This window comes from Electrophorus electricus, chromosome 24 (assembly GCF_041902795.1).
Source record: "Electrophorus electricus isolate QZ-2024a chromosome 24, ASM4190279v1, whole genome shotgun sequence".
In the NCBI taxonomy this organism is placed as follows: domain Eukaryota; kingdom Metazoa; phylum Chordata; class Actinopteri; order Gymnotiformes; family Gymnotidae; genus Electrophorus; species Electrophorus electricus.
In genome coordinates this window covers 13240946-13262325 of record NC_137520.1, presented here as the reverse complement: position 1 = coordinate 13262325, position 21380 = coordinate 13240946, and the positions used below count along the sequence as shown (strand labels likewise).

At 44.2% G+C, this 21380-nt stretch overlaps 1 protein-coding gene and 1 long non-coding RNA gene across 5 annotated transcripts; one reads left to right on the top strand and one right to left on the bottom strand.

Moving 5' to 3' along the window:
• Positions 1–851: 851 nt before the first annotated feature.
• atf7a (activating transcription factor 7a) lies at positions 852–18294 on the bottom strand. 4 transcript variants are annotated; one of them, XM_027021336.3, is made up of 12 exons: positions 18242–18294; positions 13214–13285; positions 9595–9691; positions 9028–9158; positions 8627–8791; positions 8282–8439; positions 8073–8166; positions 7850–7969; positions 7319–7468; positions 6827–7015; positions 6588–6693; positions 852–3663 (listed from the first exon to the last, which is right to left on the bottom strand). In XM_027021336.3, exons 2-12 carry the CDS (start codon positions 13259–13261, stop codon positions 3428–3430), a joined length of 1494 nt encoding a protein of 497 aa, XP_026877137.2. In that variant the 5' UTR covers positions 13262–13285; positions 18242–18294; the 3' UTR covers positions 852–3427. The 4 variants fall into 4 exon arrangements, with proteins under 4 accessions (XP_026877137.2, XP_026877136.3, XP_026877138.2 ...); XM_027021335.3 differs by lacking the exon at positions 18242–18294 and adding an exon at positions 17715–18125; XM_027021337.3 differs by lacking the exon at positions 18242–18294 and adding an exon at positions 14520–15369.
• Positions 18197–21289, top strand: LOC145653426 (uncharacterized). The gene is made up of 3 exons (XR_014119696.1): positions 18197–18486; positions 19133–19280; positions 19551–21289. It is a non-coding gene; the product is annotated as an uncharacterized LOC145653426 (long non-coding RNA).
• Positions 21290–21380: the final 91 nt, after the last annotated feature.

Sequence of the window (21380 nt, the reverse complement as noted above, 5' to 3'; positions counted from 1 at the left end):
CGACCACTAGGCTCTCCTCGAACGAACTCGCGCGCCCTCTCGCGATAGTCTGTAAACAACACAGGGTAGGTGACCGAGGAAGTGTGCACGTGCCTTTGCCTACGAGGCGTAAATGTTATGTCCAGCCAGCTGTCTTTTCTGTACAGCTTTTGATTACTCTGCTTAAAATCCAAGCCATACAGCAGAGTAATGGGCGCGTGTAGCTACAGTGAATTCAGCTTTGTAGCTGACCTCAATGAAATCAATACCTCTACTTGGAAAAAAATTACATTTTCAAAAGACAACGTCCAGATGGAACAAGCATATAATCGAAGACATTTGAACGGTGTTTCTTTTTCTTTAATCAAAACTGCAGCACGGCAAGTGTTCATATTATTCCACTTCAACATGCATGAAAAAGTAAATATATATATATATATATATATATATATATATATATATATATATATATATATAGTACACATATATATATATATAGTACACATATGTACAGTAAGAGGGAAAAGGCTAAATTAATCAGTCCATCCAGGAGTGTGTTCTTACGCCTAAAAGGAATCAGAGGCCGAAATAATTTTCAACTACATACTGTGCGTTGTTTGTATTTCTAAATACATCAACGGGATTTTACACAGATGAACTCTCTTTAACTAACTCCTTAATAAATTAATGGTGCATTCATTGAAATTATGGCGCAAGCCCACTAAGGACAAATTTCTGGGTACGTTTCTGCCAACATCATTGGGAGAGTAATCTTAAAGATAAATCTTGTTTAATGCTTTTTCACTATTCTCCAAAAATGGAAAAAGGAGAAAACAAACAGAATATTTAATAAGACAAACAGGAAACAAAAGGAAGGTCTATGAATGTTCTATATTTCACTATTACAAAATAGGGTTAACGAAGCATTTATGACATGTATTTGTGTAGTTCTTGCTGCACAAAACAGAGAACTAATCTAGAAAAAAGTGCCAACAATAATCACAAAAATACGAAATTAATTAGATCCTCATCCCTTCCCTCACTCTTCTCATATTAACATTAACATCTGTCTGGTTGCGTTAGCCGAGTACAGTGCCTGCATATAATACAATGCAACGCTAGGGGTCACCATTGGGACAGTATAGTACAAGAGAACAAATCAATTGTTAGAGGTTTGTGTGACGTGGCTTGTAGGCAATGCTTTACCCTTTGATGTGACAAACCTGGGCAAAAATGTGAGCAAATTCATGCCATTGGATATGGGCTGCGTTCAGGACAATACCCAGCAACTAATAAAATACAAGGGAAAAAATATACAAAATACATAAACCTCTACAAGATCTTTAGTGCATTTAGACATTCCCTTATATTTTGGACTGATACCTTTACAGTTTTACACTCCACAAGAAAAATACATGACATGAAATTTCATCGGACATACAAAGCTAATTCCCTATTTGATTCAGAAATAAAGGGTACTGGTTATGTTTCTCTGCATGACTGATGAATGTAAAAAGTCCCCCATAGCCTCTTATTGCTGTGATGTAGTAACGTCCCACTAGATCTAGACGGCAGTGAAGATCACACCACACAACCACAACGTAAGCCTATTATGTGCTCACTGAACATTTTCAATGGCATTAGATATTATTAAATTACTTACACCCCTTATTACAATTATAAAGCTTTTAACAGTTCCTGATAGGTTCCTATTTTTGGCACACAGCCAATCAAGTTTATGACCAGGAAGAGCGACTATAAAGTTGCAAGATAAAACAGCAATGCAAATCTGGCCAATATATAAGAGGCACTCTTGTGAATATTAAGGCAGAAATTTTTTTTTTTCCCTAGCTAATTTCATACAATCACTGCAGTGTGTGTATTCAAATTCATATGGGGGGTGTGCATGTGTGTGAAGGTGAACAAATGAAAGGGTGTAGGTATAAAAACAAAAACAAACAAAAAAAACCAACATAAAAATAGTGGTACAGAGATGAATTTCAACAATTGCGGCATTAAATGCCAAAACGGCATTTAGGGGTGGGGGAAAGGAAAAAGGTTTTTTTGTTTGTTTGTTTGTTTTGTTTTTTTTTAGGAAAAGGTTTTAACATGGCCTTTAGTAAAATCACCAGTGGTAGCTCAGAAAAACAGCAGCAGGGGAAGGTTTCAGCCCCAAATAAAATAATTCATACAAAATTTTAATTTAGAAAAGGGGAAAGAAATGGAAAAGCCCAGCCTCGTCAGAGCCTGGGTTTCCAGACAGCCCCATAGCCTCACAGTATAGCTAATGATGGAGAGAGCCATAGGCAGGGGAAAGGCCATACGTGGTGGTGGCACCATAAATTAAACATGAAATAACAGAGGAATCCTAATAAGGACATTTCAAATTTCAATTAACAGTGAAATGTTACCATGAGCGCTCCAGGGTTGTCATACAAGGCTAACTAAGACATGATCATATTAGTATATATATATATATATATATATATATATATATATATATATATATATATATATATATATTACACACATACATATACACACACACACACACACATACACTACAGCTCACACCGTAGCATGTGCCAAACATAGCCAAGACATAGCAAACACCACATAAAATATCAACTATAGAGAAAATAGATGCATGCCAACATTAGTGTATCACTCCTTAAAATTAAACTGCAATATTGTGATGTACATTCCTGTATACTCACATACAAACATTCAGTATAGAAAACATACTACATGGAGAGGGGCAGAAATGAGGTCCGATCTCGGTGAAGCATTCTTCTCTTGGTCTCTCTGAAATTAAAACTGTTCTAAAAATGATAGGGACCAAATTTAGATCAAATCCCACATACATACAATTTATTTTCTTTCCTCTAGTAAAAAAAGATATAAAAAGTATTGCAAGAATGTGGTGCCAAAACACTAGACGTAGCCTCCTATGTGTGAGTAAGCACACCACCAGGTGCACAACTGCCACAAATGACTCCTGTACGCGGCTGGGTGAATGTGGACGTGGTACATGCGTGCATACATCTATGCAGAGGTTTGCATCAAGTTATGTCCAAGTGGGACTGGCACAACGCCAACCCTTCTGGAAGCGCTTTACAGTCCTACAGTTCAGTGGAGGTCAAGGGAGGTGGGGTTAGAAGACGAGGATGCAGACAGGGAGGATGCAGGTGGAGAAGTAAACCTGGTGAGTGAGGATGATGAGGATTGGAGTCCAGCCCCTGTAGTCTATGGCATAGTGAACAGCAAGCTCGTGCTTTCTCCCAGAAGTCCCAGTTCTTTCCCAGAATTCAAGGAAGCTCCAGACCGAAGAGCGACGGCACACAAGAGGGCCAGAGAGCGGACGAGAGAGTGGACTCATCCCTCACTCCTCACGCTCCACTGCTCCTCACCCGGTGCCGGGCGCGTCCCGGGTGATTTGCTGGGCTTGTCATCTAGCCGAAGGCTGGGGCTGTGTTGGCATGGTGATGTGGGAGGGCCCGCCCTGGGCCTGCTGACTGCCCATTCCTGCCAGCACCGACATGGCCACAGCCTCAGCAGCTGCCCGCGAGCTCAGGCCGTTGGGCCCAGGTGCCATGGCGGCTGGACTTGGGGCCAGCGAGCTGTGCTGGATCACCGGAGCAGGAGAGCCAGTGGGCTCTGACACCTCCTTCATGGCATCTCCTCCTGGAAGACAAAAAGGAAACAGCTCAGTGGAAGACTTCAACAATCCCGTTGCAAACCTAACAATATGGTCTAAACATCTATTAACAAATCATTTCAAATTCTCACTCAGAACAAGGCACTTTGATATTTTGGTCAGGTTTATATATTGATCAGGTGAAGTTCATGTTCATCACAGAATTGTGTGTATCCTGTAGTTATCATTCATTCTTCCAATCCAATTTAAGGGTCCCAGAAGCCAAAGCCTATCCCAGGAACACAGGGTGCAAGATGAGAACCAACCATGGATGGGGTGCCAGTCTACCAGAGAACATATGCACACTCACACAACCATTCATTCACAACAGGGCAGTTTAAAGACACCAACTGATCTAACATGCACACCTTTGGAATGTGAGAGAAAATTGGATCATAACAACAAAAGTCACACAAATTGCCCTAATCAAGAGTTTGATTCCCTTGAATGTGCAAGCTAACAACATACACAGAAACAAGTCTTCACACCTTTGCCTTGTTGGATTGTAATTTTTGTGTGTGTGTGTGTGTGTGTGTGTGTGTAAAAGCAAATGGGTTTTTGAGGAACAAAAACAAAACAGCCCACTCACAATATACCAGAGAGCAGCCATCTTACAGACCAAACACCACCTGCACAAGCCTCAAAGCCTGTGGAACACAATGATCTGGAGTGAGAAGACTGAACTTTATGGTCCCAAGCATAAATGCTACATGCTTGTAGAAGACTCGTCAATGCCAAAGCAGCACGCCATCGCTATAGTGATGCACAGAGGTGGAGCTCTGCAGTTTTGGGCATGTGTGAGCATTAGGAACTTCAGTCAAAACTGATGACTGAATGATGGTGGCATGTTACCAGAAATTCATAAGCCAAGAAGCTGTACATGGGGCACTCGACACGACAATGACAGCGATCCGAAACATAAGGCCAAGTCGGACCTTCAGTGAAGAAAAGAGACGTTCCGGAGCGGCCATCACAGTCTCCGACCTCAACATCACTGAGCCAACTTTGAGAAGAACTCAAACATACAGCTCTTGATAAACAAAAAAACGTACAGGATCTGGGGACTCTGCCAAGAGGAGTGGGCAGCTTTACGATATCTAAAAACACCTCATTCACAACCATCACAAAAGACTGCAAGTCATCACTAATGCAGGGGGGGGGGTGTCAACACATGATTAAGAACCAAGAGTACTGAAACTTTTCAACCGGACCATTGCACTGCAGTGGTTTAATGATCGTGGTATTCTGTTACCCATAATGGTTTAATTTGAAACACATTAAAAATAACTGTGTAATTAAAATGTAAGTATGTCTGTCACATGTGGAGAGGCACCCAATATGCTCTCATCATTCCAAAGGAAATCTGTGGTTTGTTCCGAAGCAACCTCACAGAAATTAGAAGGGCTCATACATTTACTGGAAAAGAGATTTTCTCCTGGCTCCTCTTCCGTGAAAGCCACATTCAGTCGCCCTGATTGTATCATCATCACAACTATCATCATAACCTAGACATATATGCTGGGTTCTTTGTGATTTCTCACTGCATTGTAAAGCCAGGACCTTGGGGTAAACTGCCTGGGACACCCACTCCTGGGAAGACTGGCTTCATTGACCTTCATTTGGGAATAATCCCCCATTACAGAATGGGGAATTTCAAGATCCTTGGAAATGGCTGTATAACCCTTTTCCAAATTAATGAGCATCAACAATATCTCCTCTTTTAAAGTTCACTGCTGATGCCTTTTCTCTTTTTTATGGTGGGAGGAGGAAGAGGAAGAAGAGGAAGGTCACTTTACAAAATAAAAATAAACACAAAATATGCCAAAATACAAAGTAGACCAGACTAAGAATTAAACAGACACTTAGACAGGAGGTTAATAGAAACCCTGAGAGAAGAGGTAAGTTTTGAGAAGATTTAAAGGTAGAAAGAGGAGCAGGAATTCCAGAGAGTGGGTGCAGCAACACCAAAATATCTGCCTCTCATAGTGCAGGTCCTTCAAGTCTTGCAAATCTCACAGCTGCTCCATCGACTTGAGATCTGGGAAATGTGGAGGCCAAGTCAACACCTGGAATTCTTTGTCATATTCCTCAAACATTCCTGAACAGATTTGCAGTGTGTCAGGATGCACAATCCTGCTCAAGAAGGCCATAGCCACAGCACCACACTGCCTCTGCCAGCTTGCCTTCTTCCCATAGTGCATCCTGGTGCTATCGCTTCCGCAGGTAAGCAACACACAGGCAGCGGAGCTGCTCACAGGACATAAGAGAAAATGTGATTAACCAAATCAAGCCACCTTCTTTCTTTGCTCCATGGTCATGTGCCCATTTTATGCATTTTTAGCCCCGGACAGAGTCAGCTTGGGCACCCTGACAAGTTCAGCCTGCATTAACTTTTCAGCAGTTTACGCTACAGTAGCTCTTCTGTGAGACCAGACCAGGCAGGCAAGCTTCTCATCCCCACATGCACCACTGAGCCTTGAGCACCCATGACCGATTAGCCTTCCTTGGCCTACTTTGGTAGGTACTAAGCACTGCATACTGGTAACACCCCAAGACCTGCCATTTTTGAGATGATCTGACCTTAACGTCTAGCCATCACAATTTGGCCCTTGTCAAACTCCTTCAGATCTTTACGCTTGCTCATTTGTACTGCTTCCAACACAGCAACGTCAAGAACTGACTGTTCACTTGCTGCCCAATATAGTCATATATTCTATCTTGACAAGCACTATTGAAACTAGATGTTATTCACTTCTCCTATATATATATATTTAAAAAAGAAAAAAAAAAAAAAAAAAAAAAAAAAAAAAAAAAAAAAATCTCAGTCCGGCCATCCTGCATGTAACTGCATCCACTGTACCACTGTGATGATTTATGATTTACAGATCATCTTTCTCATGGTGCCACTCACCCAAATAGGCAGCCTTCTTCTGTAAGGTGGTGACAGGGCAGTCCTTATGGGCCAGCAGCAGCTGTTTCAGATGAGCAACCTCATTTCGTAAGAGAGACACCTCATTCTGAAACACACACCCCCACACCCCCACATGGAGAACGGGATAAGTGACTATACCTCCAATAGATAACTAACACACAGCTTCGCTCATTTGAACACTTGTAAAAGCAGGGGGGTGTACTCGCTTGCACGCTCACCGTCAGCGAGACGTTCATGGAGGTCAGCTCCTCGGCCTTCTTCTCCAGGGAACTGACCCACAGCTTCCTCTTCTGCCTGCAACGGGAGGCCGCCGCCCGATTGCGCTCCAGGAAGCGCTGTCTCCTCTCGTCCGGGTCATCGTCGGCCGTGCGCCGCCGTCGGCCGCCCGTGGGCTGAGCCGGGGACACCTGGATACAAGTGCGTGATTAAACCCCGCCCCCAGAGGCCCATGCCATTCTGGGGCAGCAGGCACGTGGAAGGGGAACTACACTCTGCATGTTTATGGTAACACTACTGTGCAGGGTTCTTGGGGTTCCTGGTGCGACTAAGCTCACGATTGTTCCTCACCAGTTTGCATGCACTTATTCTGCAGGAATTATGGGGGGGGGGGAGATTAGTTTTACAGCTATTTGAACACTGAAGCATTATTCTCGCCTCAGAAGTACAGTATACTTTATGTGTATGTGTGTGTGGTGTGTATGCGTGCAGACCTGTGGCTGTGCAGGGGATGGGGCATCAGGCTGCTGCACCAGCAGTTGGCTCTGCTCCATTCTCTGTGGCACCATGGCACTGGAGCCCATCGCCATGGCGACACAGCCCTGAGTTGCCGTACTCTGCTGAGATAGCGCTGCCTTCAGCCGCTGAGAGGGAGAATGGGACAAGCACAGAAAGGGCTATAAGAACACACCCATGGAGTCAGAATCGCATGTCTTTCCTTGTACTTTCCATATTCATTTATGTGCAGTGAGAGGACATAGTAACACCAATTTGAAATATTTGTAAACATTAGTGCTTATTTAAAGTCTGTTTACAGTAGGAAAAAATAATGCAGAATGAAAACAAGCTGCACTTTTTAAATTTGAGCAAACAATTGCATCAGTGCTGGTCTGTTTGTTGTGGAAAGTGTCACCCTGAGGTCCTCTCATGGCTGGCCTAGGAGGTTAAGAGCATGTTTGCCTCATGGACCATTTCACTCAGAGTCTGTGGTTGGTACGAGTGCATGCAACACTTGCTTCCCTCACCATCTTGGCTTCAGAGTGGGGGTTGTAACCGGATGGAGAGGAGGAGCCGCTGCTGCTGCCCCCTAATGGAGGGCCTGGGATTCCCGGAATGTTGGGCACCATACACATGGGCCTGGCCAGCTGGGAAACGAACCACATGACACGTCACAAGACGTGAGGTTCTAACATTAAAAGGCTCTGTAGAGTCTAACCAGAGCACGACTGGCTATGATGGGCTGCTTACCGAGATCACGGAGGGCATTTGCACAGGACCTGGGAGCACAGGGACGGTCTGGCCACTGGGAAACATCATCATAGGGTAGGGGCCCGTGGGAGACCTTTGGACAGAGCAGAGCAACTGCTGACTTCATGGCAGACTTCAGGCCCTGAGTCAGGGCTACACAGCATATCTCAGCCTCTGAGCAAGCAGGCAGGTTGGGGGCGGGACTTTACCCGAGTGTGCGGTTGGAGGGTGGGGCTTGTGTGATGACCGAGGTGGGAGAAGGCATGGTGGGCTGCAGCGGGTCGTAGCCCAGGTGCAGGGGCAGGGATCCTGGCCGTACGATGGTGGGGATGGGAGCAGAACTCACCGGTGGCTTTGCGGGCGAATCCTGGGGTGGGGGGTGTAACAAGTGGCTGGTTTGAACAACAAGCAATATGCAACTGAGCCCTCTCAACAAAATCTGACCTTTTTTTCCTCCCCTGTATGCTACGAGTAGCATGATTAATCTTAGACGTTTGGAAGGAGTTGTGTGCCCCTGCCTTTCTTGGGAGAGGAAGGGTTCGTCTGTGCTCTACCTTTGTCTGCGCTGGTTCCTTGTTGCTGTCCGATTTACTGGAAATGGAGTCTGGACTAGCAGGAGGGGAGGAGTCCACATCCACAGGCTCCTCCTCCTTCACTCGGACCACATCTGAGGGCATCTGCAGACTCATGTCCAGGGCTGAAGAGCAAGGGGCTGGCAGCTACAGAGGAAAGGGGGAGGAGTGCACCAGAAAGTGGAGAGCAGGCGAGAGAGAGAGAGCCAGCGAGCAAGACAGAGAGTGAAATCAAGAGCGCAAAGCAGAAGAGGGGAGGGTGAGGGAGAGGTGAGACAGTGTGAGACATGGGAGCAGATTGCAGCGCATGGTTTACAAATTCCCCCATTTTGGCTGCAGGCCCATGTGTGGAGCCCAGCCCTCCAAACGGCCCCAACACTCACTGGGTTCTTGGCTCTCCGGTCGTCATCTTCCTGGGCCTTGCGGAAGTCCTGCTCGAAGGGCATGGCCAGCTCGTTGAACAGGCCCACCTCCTCACAGTTCTTCAGGAACCGAGTGGGAGTCGGTGTCTGGTCTGGAACGCAGAGGGAAAACCAGGTCTTGCTGGTTACAGAACGTCTGCGATTAAAAATCCCCTTGGCTGCACAGCGGAAATGGCCATGCGTGTTGTGCAATGACTCTCGGTCAGGCGTGTTGTGCAATGATTAAATGACCAGACGGCTCGCTGGTGTACACCACCCCAAAAATTCCTCCCCGACACTGAACATTTCTGAAACTAGAGTTCAGTGAGAGGCCTGATAAGCACAAGACTTGGTTTCGACTGTACTTTATTTATTTATTTAGTAGCATAAAGGCAATTTTTGCCCCTCACCCCTTTATAAAGCTCGAAGTTTTATATGCCCGTCACCTATGAAATAATAAGTCTGTATCAGACACACTAAAATTACTCCAAAAAACAAGACAAGCAACAAGAAACAGCAACCATCACAAACAACAAGAGAAACAATCACCTGCAATGATGACCGAGTCGGTCCGGGCAGGGCCGAACTTCAGCGTCATTTCGTGCTTATGCTTGTGGACAGCAAGGTGGTCCTCATTGGTAAACTTCTGCATGGGACAGAGAACAAACCAGCAGATCTGGTCAGGGTGGGAATCTAAAAATAATTAATCTAACAGGGAGTGCAATCAGGAAGTCTAGGAAAATGGTCACATGATGCAGGAACAAGTCCTTACTGAGCGATCGGCTTACTCTTATGTCATGCCGCGCCAAAGGTCTGCACTGCTAGAAACATAACGTAGTGCGTCAAGGCACACCACACAACAAAGAGTGCTGACTGTAAGGAGAACCCTCCACTCCTCCCCTTCAGGCTCAGCTTTCAGGCCCTGGGCAGGGCGCATTTACTGCAAGGGAACCAGCGAGCTTTCTTTAGGCTTTCCTTCAGAAGAGCGCTTAGATGATTACACAGGCCTTGCTTTTGCTTGGAATTGATCCACTGCGTGCGTTTCTAACGCGGGTGGTTTTGTGGAGGCGCAGATAATGAAGATGATAATGAATAACGGACGTGAGGTCTGCTGCTGGTGCTGGGTGTGCTGCCCAACCATTTTAACTTTTCATTTAAAGGTTTTATGCGGGCACACACACACACGGCTGACTTACTGAATGTGTCCGCGACTGCACTCCAAGTTTGCATTCAAGGATGCAAACGCCATTGTTACCTGGCATTATTACAGCATGATGACAGCTCACAATCCAAGCATGACAAATCTAGCCCAGTTTTGCACATCAAAGGTTGAAGACTTCCTATCCTTTTAAGAGTTCAGTGTGTTCTGTCATTTATTCTTGTGAAACATTCCCAGTAAGCCTACTTCAGAATACTGACCACATTTTAAACAGGTAGTTCACAACGTGCATTCTGTACATATGGTTTTGTATAACTGCCCTAAAGCAGTGAGTCTCAGTCCTGTTCCAGCACACCAGCTCTGCACTTTTTCCTTCATCTCTTTTTTCATCTGCCACTTCAAATAATAAAGGGTTTTATACCAAGTTATGCTACTGGATCAGGTGCACTGGCACACTAAACCAAGCGTGTCCGATATGAAGCATAAAGTGCTGGTGTGCCTAAAGGCTTTCCTGAATAAAGCAGGAACTCACCCAATTCCATTTGTTTAATCAATTGTTCTCAAAAGTCCTCAAGCAATCAATCAGGTGTGCTCCTGTTCGGTTAGAAACAAATCTTGCAGCCACACTGTTCCTTTGCATCTAAAGCCACCCCTCCACTACCTGGGCACCATGCAGGGCACTGGTGGGAGTGTGCACTGGGTACAGGAACCCTGGAGCTGCAGAGTTCTGTGCTCCTCAACAATGCCATGGAGATGGAACAGGTGGCATTTCTAGCCAAGCCTTCTCCTCTCTCTGCCTGCACCACCACCCCCTTTCTCTCTGCTTCTCTCTGTGTGGGTTTCATGCCTGTCTGTGACTCAGGCGGAGCTGTGGGAGGACTCATCAGCTTCTAGCCTCTGCAGTCTTCTTCAGACTATTTCTGGCACTGTGTCACAGTTACAGTCCAGACGTGAGAGAACGAAGTGGAAACACATTTGAGCGTCAGGGACTTATTTTTAGACATACCAGCATCATCAGTACAACAACTGCATGGCTTGCGGTCTCTTCCCTGACACCAAGGTTACAGTGCAGGGACCCACATACGTTTTACCACGAAGGGCAAAGGGCAAAGTGTGAGGAACGCTTGCCAACACACAGCACCAAGCGCTCAGACCACCTCCTGTCCCCACAACACACAGCCATATTCAAGGTGTTTGCCAGTTTCCAAGAAAGGGTAACATGGCTTTTGGAAAACTGAACAAACGAGTTATTCTGGATGGCACAAATGGGGGTAACGGGGTGGCACTCTTATGATTCCTGTATGCTAGTCAGCCATGTTTAACAGATTAACCAGCCTCATGATCTGTTCCACACAGTCAGAATAAAACAAGTAGAATCGGTGAGTAGGGCTACAGCTGAAAACGCTTGTGTGTTCTTACATCATCAAACCATCAGTGCAAAAAAAAGGCAGTATCAGTCATTACTGGAAATTTGGGCCCCACCGGTTACACTGAATAGTATCAGAATCAGGGCCACAAAGGAAGCAAAAATCTCATAGCTGCTATTGGTAGTATTTCCCTACAAGAAGGAGAACAGAATAATGGAAATTATATTTAGACAATATATGGTTAATTACTAGCTACAACTCTAGCACTAAATCACTTGTGTGCTGTCTGAATGCCAACACAAGCAAGGGGATATAAATAGCAAAAACAGTCAACTAAACATCAGAGGTACACACACGCCACCAGGTCTTTCTGGAGAAGCTTACTACTTGGTAATGGCTCCAGAAAAACAATACTCTGCACCTCTATCTGAAATTGTGTGCTGGTTCGAACCACTGTAACATTTCTAGCATATATAAGAGGTAGGCTATTGCCACAGACAGTCCACTCATGTGAGAAGGCATTTCACTGGGGCATGCCTGAGCAAAACCATCTTAAATCCCTCAGGAACAGCATGACGCAACACAAACGCAGGCCAACTTCTAAAGAAAAGAGCAACTCCGCTAGCAGCGTCGCTGCCAGCTGCTGCAGATCTCACCCGCCTCTTCTCACTCGCCTCGCACGCATGCCAGACTGGCACTGCACTTTATCTGTGCATGCATACAGTCCCATGCCTTTATAGAAGCAACTGTGTAAACAATGCCGAGGTACGTCCATGTTCAAGATGGGAATAGTTCAGGGCAACTGAAAACATGGCCTCTGTGCTTCTGAGAAAGAAAAGACCTTCAAACAACTGACATTAATTATTCATGGAAGCTCGTGTTATTCCTATAAATTGTCATGCTTGCATTGACGGTTAACCAGACACAAACACAGACCCACACGCAGCCAGGGACTCACAGACCAAGACCCACACACACACACACACACACACACACACACACACACACACACACACACACACAGTGACCCACGCACACACCCAGCCAGACCCACACACAGTATATAGCCAATCGCCCCCTTGTTGGGCGAGCAATGGGTGGGGCAGTTTAACTGCCCTCTCCCCTTTCATAATATTATTTTCCCCTTTCAAATATTCTAAACAAAACCCCAAAATGACCTCTGCTGGTTTGGCCTTGCCAAGTGCGATACATCCTCCACTTTCAGCGCACTTCCACTTTCAGTGCACTTGTCTACGTGCGTCACCAGAAGCCTTGTGAGGTGTTTTCTTCCTCAATCATCTTCCTCTTCCCTAGCATGTTGCTCTGTTTGTCTTCATTTCAGACTAAAGTGATGCATTGCGAGCACTGGTTCAGGGGAGCCCTGGCAGCTGGACTGTAGCAGGGCAAGAGTGCTGCACACAGAGCGGTGCGCAAGCATGGGATCCCTGCTGCATGTGGTCATGGTGCCAGCGCCGCCGCAGGCCTGCCAGCGTCACCCAGCAAGGCACAGGGCACTCCCAGCAACACGCAAAGCTCCACACAAGAGCCAAAGGAGAATGCCCCGAAGACAAGACAAGTGATGACAACACACACACACACACACCTGAAATTTAAGAGGGGTGGAGATGGAAAGCAGACTTACCTGCCCACAGCCAGCAGCATTGCAAACAAAAGGTTTGTCGTCCCCCATTTTTGCAAACAGCTTGCAATGAAACTGTGGAAGAGGAGAAGAGGAGGACATTGTTGAGGATGTTGCAGTTGTCTCACAGAGCCTCAGAAAGCCTCAGCTAGCACTCCAGTCCTTTCCAGTAAAGCATGTATAGTTCTCTGGTTGTAGCCTTAGCCAGTCCAGGAAGGGTGTTTAAAAATATCACAAGCAGAGAAGACAACACACGCACACAGACACGCACACACATGTGCACGCAGCAAGCAGAAGTTTCCCTAGTGATACTTCCTTCACACTGGGGGCATCTGACTGGCCAATGAGGAACAGTTTACAGACGAGATGGTAGCCAGGATTTGCACAAAGCAAGCCATCCCTCTGTCTCTGTCTGTATGTGTCTGTCTGTCTGTGTCTCCACCTCTACAGATTTGGCCCCACCTCTCTGTTTCTCATTGTGTCCCAGTCTCCCTCTACGAATCCTGTGTTTAACTAAACATACATGAGCACCATGTAAATCTGAGGTATTCTACAGAAATCATGTTGCTCAAAGAAGATGCAGTTTACCACCCAGAAGAGAAACATTAGACCTGGAGCCCATCCCCTATCTGTCAGGCCGCACGCGCGCACACACAAGCTGGCAAACGAATTGGAACAAACAGCATCTAACTTCAAGGTTGTACGTGAAATCATTCATCCCTTGCTGTTTCTGTTCCTGAATATCTGAAAAAGATACCTTTTTATTTCGCTAGTCTGGGGTATAGAAGGACATCGTCCTCCTTATCCACATCTCCATGGGTCTCTCCAGCTCATAGTCTCTCCCTGAACTCCTTAATCTTATTCAACATCTCACATATAAACACTCCCATCTCTCAGATGGGACTGGCATGGTCAAGAACTTGAGCCACATCCGTGATCAGAGGAGGCAGCGTTATGGTTTTGGTAGATGGAGAAACCAAAATCAGGGCCAAATAAGACAGAACAAACCAGCCAGCGCATCAATGATAAGTGAACTTGACAGGCAACGAGTGCGATGTAATGAGAGTAAGTGACACAATGCAAGCTGGGCAGCAGAGTAATTCTAATCTTGGAGAGAGATTTCTGAAATGAACCGGTCTGATCCCGGAGAATGACTTGCATGTGCACTCACTGCCCGTTCCCCAAACCCCCTCCGAGCAAGCAACATGAGCCACACAACCACACTTTCCACTCAGACCAAACACGTTTCCAGGCACTCCGAGTGAGGCAGCACACAGATGTAGGCTCACCCGGCTACACACAAACAAACCTCATGCAGTCCATCCACAGGGCAGAGTGTCAGCTACACAATGGTAGGATCTCCTCAGACACTTCCCTTCAGTTTCTCATTCCACCTTATATTCTCCAAACATGAATGGAGAGGTTGGGAATTTCAGAAAAAAAATAACATGCTCATCAAATTTAAAACAGAGGAGGAGAAGAAACATTTATATTTCATCATAGCCCAACAGTTCGGAAGACCATCATGAGTTGTGCAACACTTCCGTCACAAAAAGTAATAAACTAATCCACACTATAGCAGCTACCACCTACACACTAGGAAGGAGAGATGTATGCATGCTTTTTTCCCTCTCTGAGTCTTCAACAACTGAATAACCTAATAAAAAACAACTTTCCATGTGTCCAAACCTTCAAATGTCTCTAAACATCACCCAAATTACTAATGTCGCTCATAACTCAACAAACCCAGCGACTTGAGAGCGCCGTGCCTTGGAAATAAGCATCTACCATAGAGATGCCAGGTTCTGTTTTCCATAAAGAAAATACTGAATGTTGCTTGCTGCTGAAAGGTCCTTCCCTTGTAGCTGAGATCAAAGTGACAACACAACCCGAAGCAGCTTGATTCCTTGCAGACCTCACAGCAAGCCAGCAGTTTGGTGCCAGGGCCTACGAAATGAACGCAGTCCACACAACCAATTTGGACAAATGTGCGAAAAGTTCATTTACAAATGAGCAACACTACCTACCCATTACACCCTGGATGAAATGAGTTTCTCAAGATGGCCTCAAACCGGGGACAAAAACTGACAATACTCCCTATGGAGCAACAAATTAGTGTAGTGCAGCAGATCTGTTAGGCTGAGGCCAGTCCACCACAACTCTGATATTATTTGCCCATTAATTTAAAAAAAAAAAAAAGAAAAAAAAAAAAAAGCTTAAGCTTGTCTACACTATAGAGCAATGTTAGACAATTTACAATTTATTTATGTAACTCTTAGATTAGTTATACTAAGGACTGGAAGTAGCCTCTTCAATGATTAAACTGCTTCCTACAGCTTTGTATTTCTCTACCAATCAAAAATCCACCTTTTTAACAGTGAAGAGTAGCTACTAAACAAGATTGAAATGGGGTTAATTGAGTATGTCAAGACCAGAATTCAATTTACACCTCAAAAAGTGATATCCACCTCAATTGTGCTACTGATGCAAAACAGAACAGCTGTGTTTGCCCTGGGTCATTAACATTTAGACACGAGGCATTAGTAAGGGCTGTTAATCTTAGGAGCTTTTTGGAGCTTTGATGTTACTGCAGCGTACCAATCTGGGCAGCACGGACCTAGTGCTGTCTTTGACCTGGTTCCACCAGGCCCAGCGTGGCGACATCATGCCACTAGTTTGGGTTTCTGCTACTCAGCAGGTGGACGGTGGAGCAGGTCTGCTATAGTGAGCCATAGGAGTGCACTGTTTGATGCTGCCTGCTAGGAAACTGGCTAAACAAACGGTATTAATAGCTCCCACTGCAGCCAAGAATGAGGAATCTGGGTCTTGAGTTGCCAGAGGGTAGGGGAGACCCCACAAAATGTGCGACACAAAGTGGAGCTGGGCAGTACGCATATAAGTGTTACTGAGTGTGTGTGTGTGTGTGTGATGAATGGTCGCAGAGAAAGCGTCTGGTAGCAGGTAAAGGCTGAAAGCCGCAGGCTGATTTGAGTGTACAGCCATTGACAGATCTAGTCTGAAAGATGTATACTCTATGGCCAATATAGTTTTATGCAACCTTAGTGAACCTGAGCTTTGGGGAGCTATGGAACAAATGAAACTCTATATGCATGTCTGCATAGCTACAGCATGGTCACTGTTAAATCTGTGCCAAGGCAGGAAACAAGGCAGCACAATGCATCACCCAGGGTTGCACTCTGCTATGAACTCAGGTACAATCCAGTCCCAAACTATTTACAAAATGGATCATTTGCTTGAGTTATGGTATAACTAAAATGTTATATTACGAGCCTAAATAAAGGAATATCTAATCCTCAGCAAAGAATGCACACAAGCCTACATGAAGTATGGCAATTTAAGGCACATTCTTAAACACTGGAAATTCTAATAGATGCAATAGGAAAAATTTAGATAAAATCAACTCTGGCTTTAATTTTTATTAATTAATTTATTTATTTATTGGGGGGAGGGTGCCTTAAATCAGAAAAATCCCCATCCCCCATGAACAGAGTGTGTCAGTCAACAAAAGTCTAAAGCATGCGAAAAACAACAAAGTGCCACAAAAACTTCCTTCCTTGAACTGAGTCGATGTGACACTCCAGTATAGCCCTTTCAGTTAGACAGAAGAGCCGTAGGAAATGCCAAAACCTCTCAATCAATACAATTAAATGAACAGCTGCTAACGCTCTCACCGAGTCACCTGCGAGTAGATTTTCACAGTTAAGAAAATGTAATGTCCATGGATAAATATTTAGCCTATTAAAAAAAAGAGTACAGAAAGTACTATTGACAAGCCATGGTGTGCCTTATTTACACTTAAGAATTTGATTCTGGTGTATAGTTTATGTGGAGGTGACAGGCAAGGACATACGTGGGAGGATTCACACGGTTCAAATAGCAAGAGGGGTTTTACTTGCATTTAAGCCACTTGATCATTCAAAGTTCAGGATTTTTTAAAACTTCCTATTAGGCAAACTGACCAAAAACTCAGACAGAAACAGTTACATGGGCTAACGGGGATAGCGTTTTGTTCATAAGACATATTTGTTTCTTGCTACCTTCAACAAACATGCTAACTACAAATTGCATCCGTTAACCTAAAACTTCGCTTCAATCCATTTGCAAAATAAATACTAGTCAACAGCGTCCACTAATGCAACATATGTACAACTTATGAAGGTAGGGAGTGCCATTCTATTACAAAAAAAATGGTTTCCAGTATTATAAGACGAATCATCTCATGTTATTAGGTAGGACAAAAAGGCTTGCAGTTTTCATTCCCCGTTATGGCTTAGAGAAGTGATCTTGCAGTGGCTGGCTGGCTGGCTGGATACCCTACCCTAACTAATGTGGAGGGGGCACGCCGCCTTCTGCCCTGCCTTTTCCCGCATGTGCCCGCCCCGTCTCTTATGGGCTATGGGGACATAAAGCAAAGACATCTCGTCGCGCCGTGGCTAGCGAAAATGAATCGCCAGGTGTAAGAGTACAGGGTGATTTGGCTTACGAGCGTTCCGCTCCAACACAGCCACACTGGCGGGTTCATCACGCGGCTGTGCACTTCCAGCTTGCGCGGGCCGTTCATGCACGCACAGTCTGAGGAACAACTCGACAAAGTTGCGCGACGGCAGCTGTGGGGTATCTCTTCGATGTGCCAGTTCATGGAACTCATTAAAAGTTTAGCTCCGGACTAACTCCGTTTCAAACATCAGAATACTGTACATCAGACAAAGATTAGACATAACGCCAGCTATTCCAGAGACTCTTTTTTGCCTACCAGCCCCGCTTGTCAGCGATGATAGTCATTTTCTAGCTAACGCTAACTAGCTTAGCACGCCAGACAGCTAGCCATCCTAGCTACGTAGCTAGCTAGCTAACTGGCTACAAGTTGACAAGGCAACAGATGTTTCACAGAATTACTTTTAACCATACAGAAACTTTTTTGTACATAATCGGTTAGCTTATCTGCGTTAGTTTAGCATAGTTAGAGGCTTACTGGAAAATCTGACAGGAGTAGCATGTTTACAAACTCACCTCGCGCCCCTCTAGCCCACTCTATTCTCGTCTCCCTTGGAATCTGACACGCCCCGCCCCCTTGAACCATCGCGAGAAGACACGTCACGTTGCGCAATGTCCACTAGAAGGTCTGAAGTTGAAACTAGGTGAATGAATGGGAGATAGTGAGTTTATCCAGGATTACTTTTATCCCAGTGTCTTGGCATCAATACACTGAGCTACAAACGTGAACTTGAACGGTGATTCTTGTCTTAGTTTCCCAAGTAAGCATACAGATTTAAGTGAATGATGAAGTGAATGTTCTTTATTTCAGAAAAAAAAGTTTATCTAGATGTGTAGTAAAGTATTTGAACTGTTTAGCCAGTGTTGTCACTGGAATGCAGGTGACAAATGACCATGTTTGCCATGATTTTGGAGGTTGTTCTTTACGTCTCACGACATGAGGGCTAAATAGCTGTAGTTAAAAAAATAAAATAAAAACAGAATACTAGTCAGCAATCTGAGTGAGACTAACAAATTCCTAGAAAATATCCCAATCAGAGATATGCTTCGAATCTGCTATTTGCTATGTAAGCTCTGTGGAAATCAGTAAAACATGAATTATGACTAAAGGCACAATACTGATCAATTTTTTGGAGTGCACAGAATTCTTCTGAATAGTTGAATAACAACTATTATCTTTAATAGATAATTAGAACCAAATATTTAAAAAAACATTGATTTTTTTTTACTTTAAAATTAGCATCACCTGTCAATATCTTTCTCAGAATGTGCCATTCAAAATATCTTTTTCTCAAATTGTAATTATACACAGGATAAGATGTCATGTATTATGTGCCAGATCATTAGAGCTTTACCTGCGGCTCAAAGATTCTTGAGCATAACCAATTTTCTCTCCTTCTCATCCAGAACCAGACCCAGGACCCAAATCATTCTGGTTTACAAGTGGTGCACTGCAAACTGTCCTGCTTCAGTGAAGGGGAAGCTCAGTGAAGCTAGACTGGCCAAATTGTCATAGGTCCTGATTCTTCGAAACCTCTCTGCTGCTTCCGACATGGTAAACCGTAAAATATTCCTATCTGTCCTCTTTGACCTTGGAATCACTGACTCAGCATGGAAATGATTTGTGTCCTACCTAGAGGGATGCTCTTAACAGATGACATGGAAGGGATCCATAGGTTCTACACTGTTGTGCCAGAAGGTTTAGTTCTGGGTCCATTTCACTTTCACTCACTCTCTTGATATCGTCTCCTCCGATGGTTTTTCCTACTATTGCTTTACTGATGATACTCAACTAATCCTGTCCTTTCCACCTTCTGACATGCAGGTTTCTAGCCCCATCTCATCATGGATGGCAGCCCACAACCTGAACCTGAATCCCAGCAAAACCGAGCTGCTACATATACCTGGAGCAAGCGTTACTCACAGGAATCAGCCTAGCTTTACTGCGACTTCCTTGATCAGTCAGTCCGAGAATGCAAGAAACCTTGGTGTAATGACCATCAAGGACGTGTGAATGTGTGGATGACCAGCTGTCATTCTCAGTGCATGTCACAAACATGACCTGGTTATACGTGCTGCTCCTATTCAGCATTTGGAGACTATGCTGTTTTCTCTCTAGAGAAGCCACCCAAACGCTTGTTCAATCTCTGGTCATCTCCAGAATGGACTACAGCTCAGTCCTATGTGCCCATTCATGCCACTGCAGAGGACATAGAATGCTGCAGCAAGGTTGGGCAACACTCCTTTTCCCATATCACTACATTACTGTGAACACATCACTGACTTCCTGTAGCCCAATATCCTTCAAGATTCATGGAAGAGAAGCATTGAGTATTGTCCAACCTTACACCCAGTTGGTGGAATGAACTTCTGAGTCCTTCAGCATGTCTTGATCGACTGAAGCACTTAAATTAAAACTAATCATGTACTTTTAAGAAGTTTTTATATTTGCACTTGAATTGTCTAGTAATAGCATCGTACTGTATCTATTAATAATTGGTTTCAGTGTGTTTCTGGCAGTATCTCAGTTTAAGGGTATTTTTGGACTCTAACTTATTTGTTCTAGTTAAGGAAGTTTTTGTGAGTAGACAACTAAAGCATTTTTTTTGTGAGTCACTCTGAATAAGAGCATCTGCTAAATGCCATAAATGTAAACATAATACAGATACTTGATGTAAAAGAGCAACACACTACATTTTAAGGGAATAATTATCATACATACTGTTATTGTAGAAAAGTCAAAACCACATTTTTAACATGTATAGGTCCCACCATAGTAGCAATTATGAACAACTAGGTACTAGAACACTATCAGTCTCCTTCCAAATTATACACAATTTTTGCACCTGATCTCTACAAAGCAAATCTCAATCTCTGGGCCAGTTTTCTTTTGTGCCTGTTAAAAAAACGTAGCGAAAGCTTTATTAATCCATCGGCTTTACTTTTATTTATGCCTACATATATTCTATACTATTCTATTGCACAGGACGCCTTTAAGAGTCAGATTTGTAGTCAGATCAGTTGTTTTGTCCCATGTCCTTTTGACAGTAAAGAGCAATATTAAATCTTAATTATTGTCCTGAAGCAAGGGAATACAGGTTTGGTCTTAATTTAGGCAGGTTGTGTCAGCAAAATGGAGGTGTGGAGAAGGGAGGAAACCTAGGGTGGGCCTTTATTCAGTCTTAGCATTGTTTCCTTCCTGTGCAATTTTTCATTCTTTTAAAAGGACATCCTGTACTTGGTCAAGAGGCTAATATAAACTATGCCGAGTAGCACAAGCCTCTTATTGAACAAAGCTTTTAATGATTTCATAAGAGGAAACAGATCATGTGTGTAAGAGGTCAATTAAATGCAAAAGGATGCTGCCCAGCGCCTTCTTTCACCTGTGATCATGATCCCTTCATTACAAGTGAGCTCAGTCCCTCTACCTACTTACGTTATTAGTAAATAAACAACTTGCTACTCTGAAAAGTGTAAAATCACTGAACTTTTCAAACCAATATTTTCTCTACTTCTTGCCTTTACTCATTTGGGATGTAATTAATGCCTTTAAAATAAAGAATTAAGTGAAAGACCAAGCATGAATGTTTAATTTAACATTGAGTGTTGAAATAGCAGCCCTCTTCATGAAGGATGGTCTCCTAGGTCACGACAT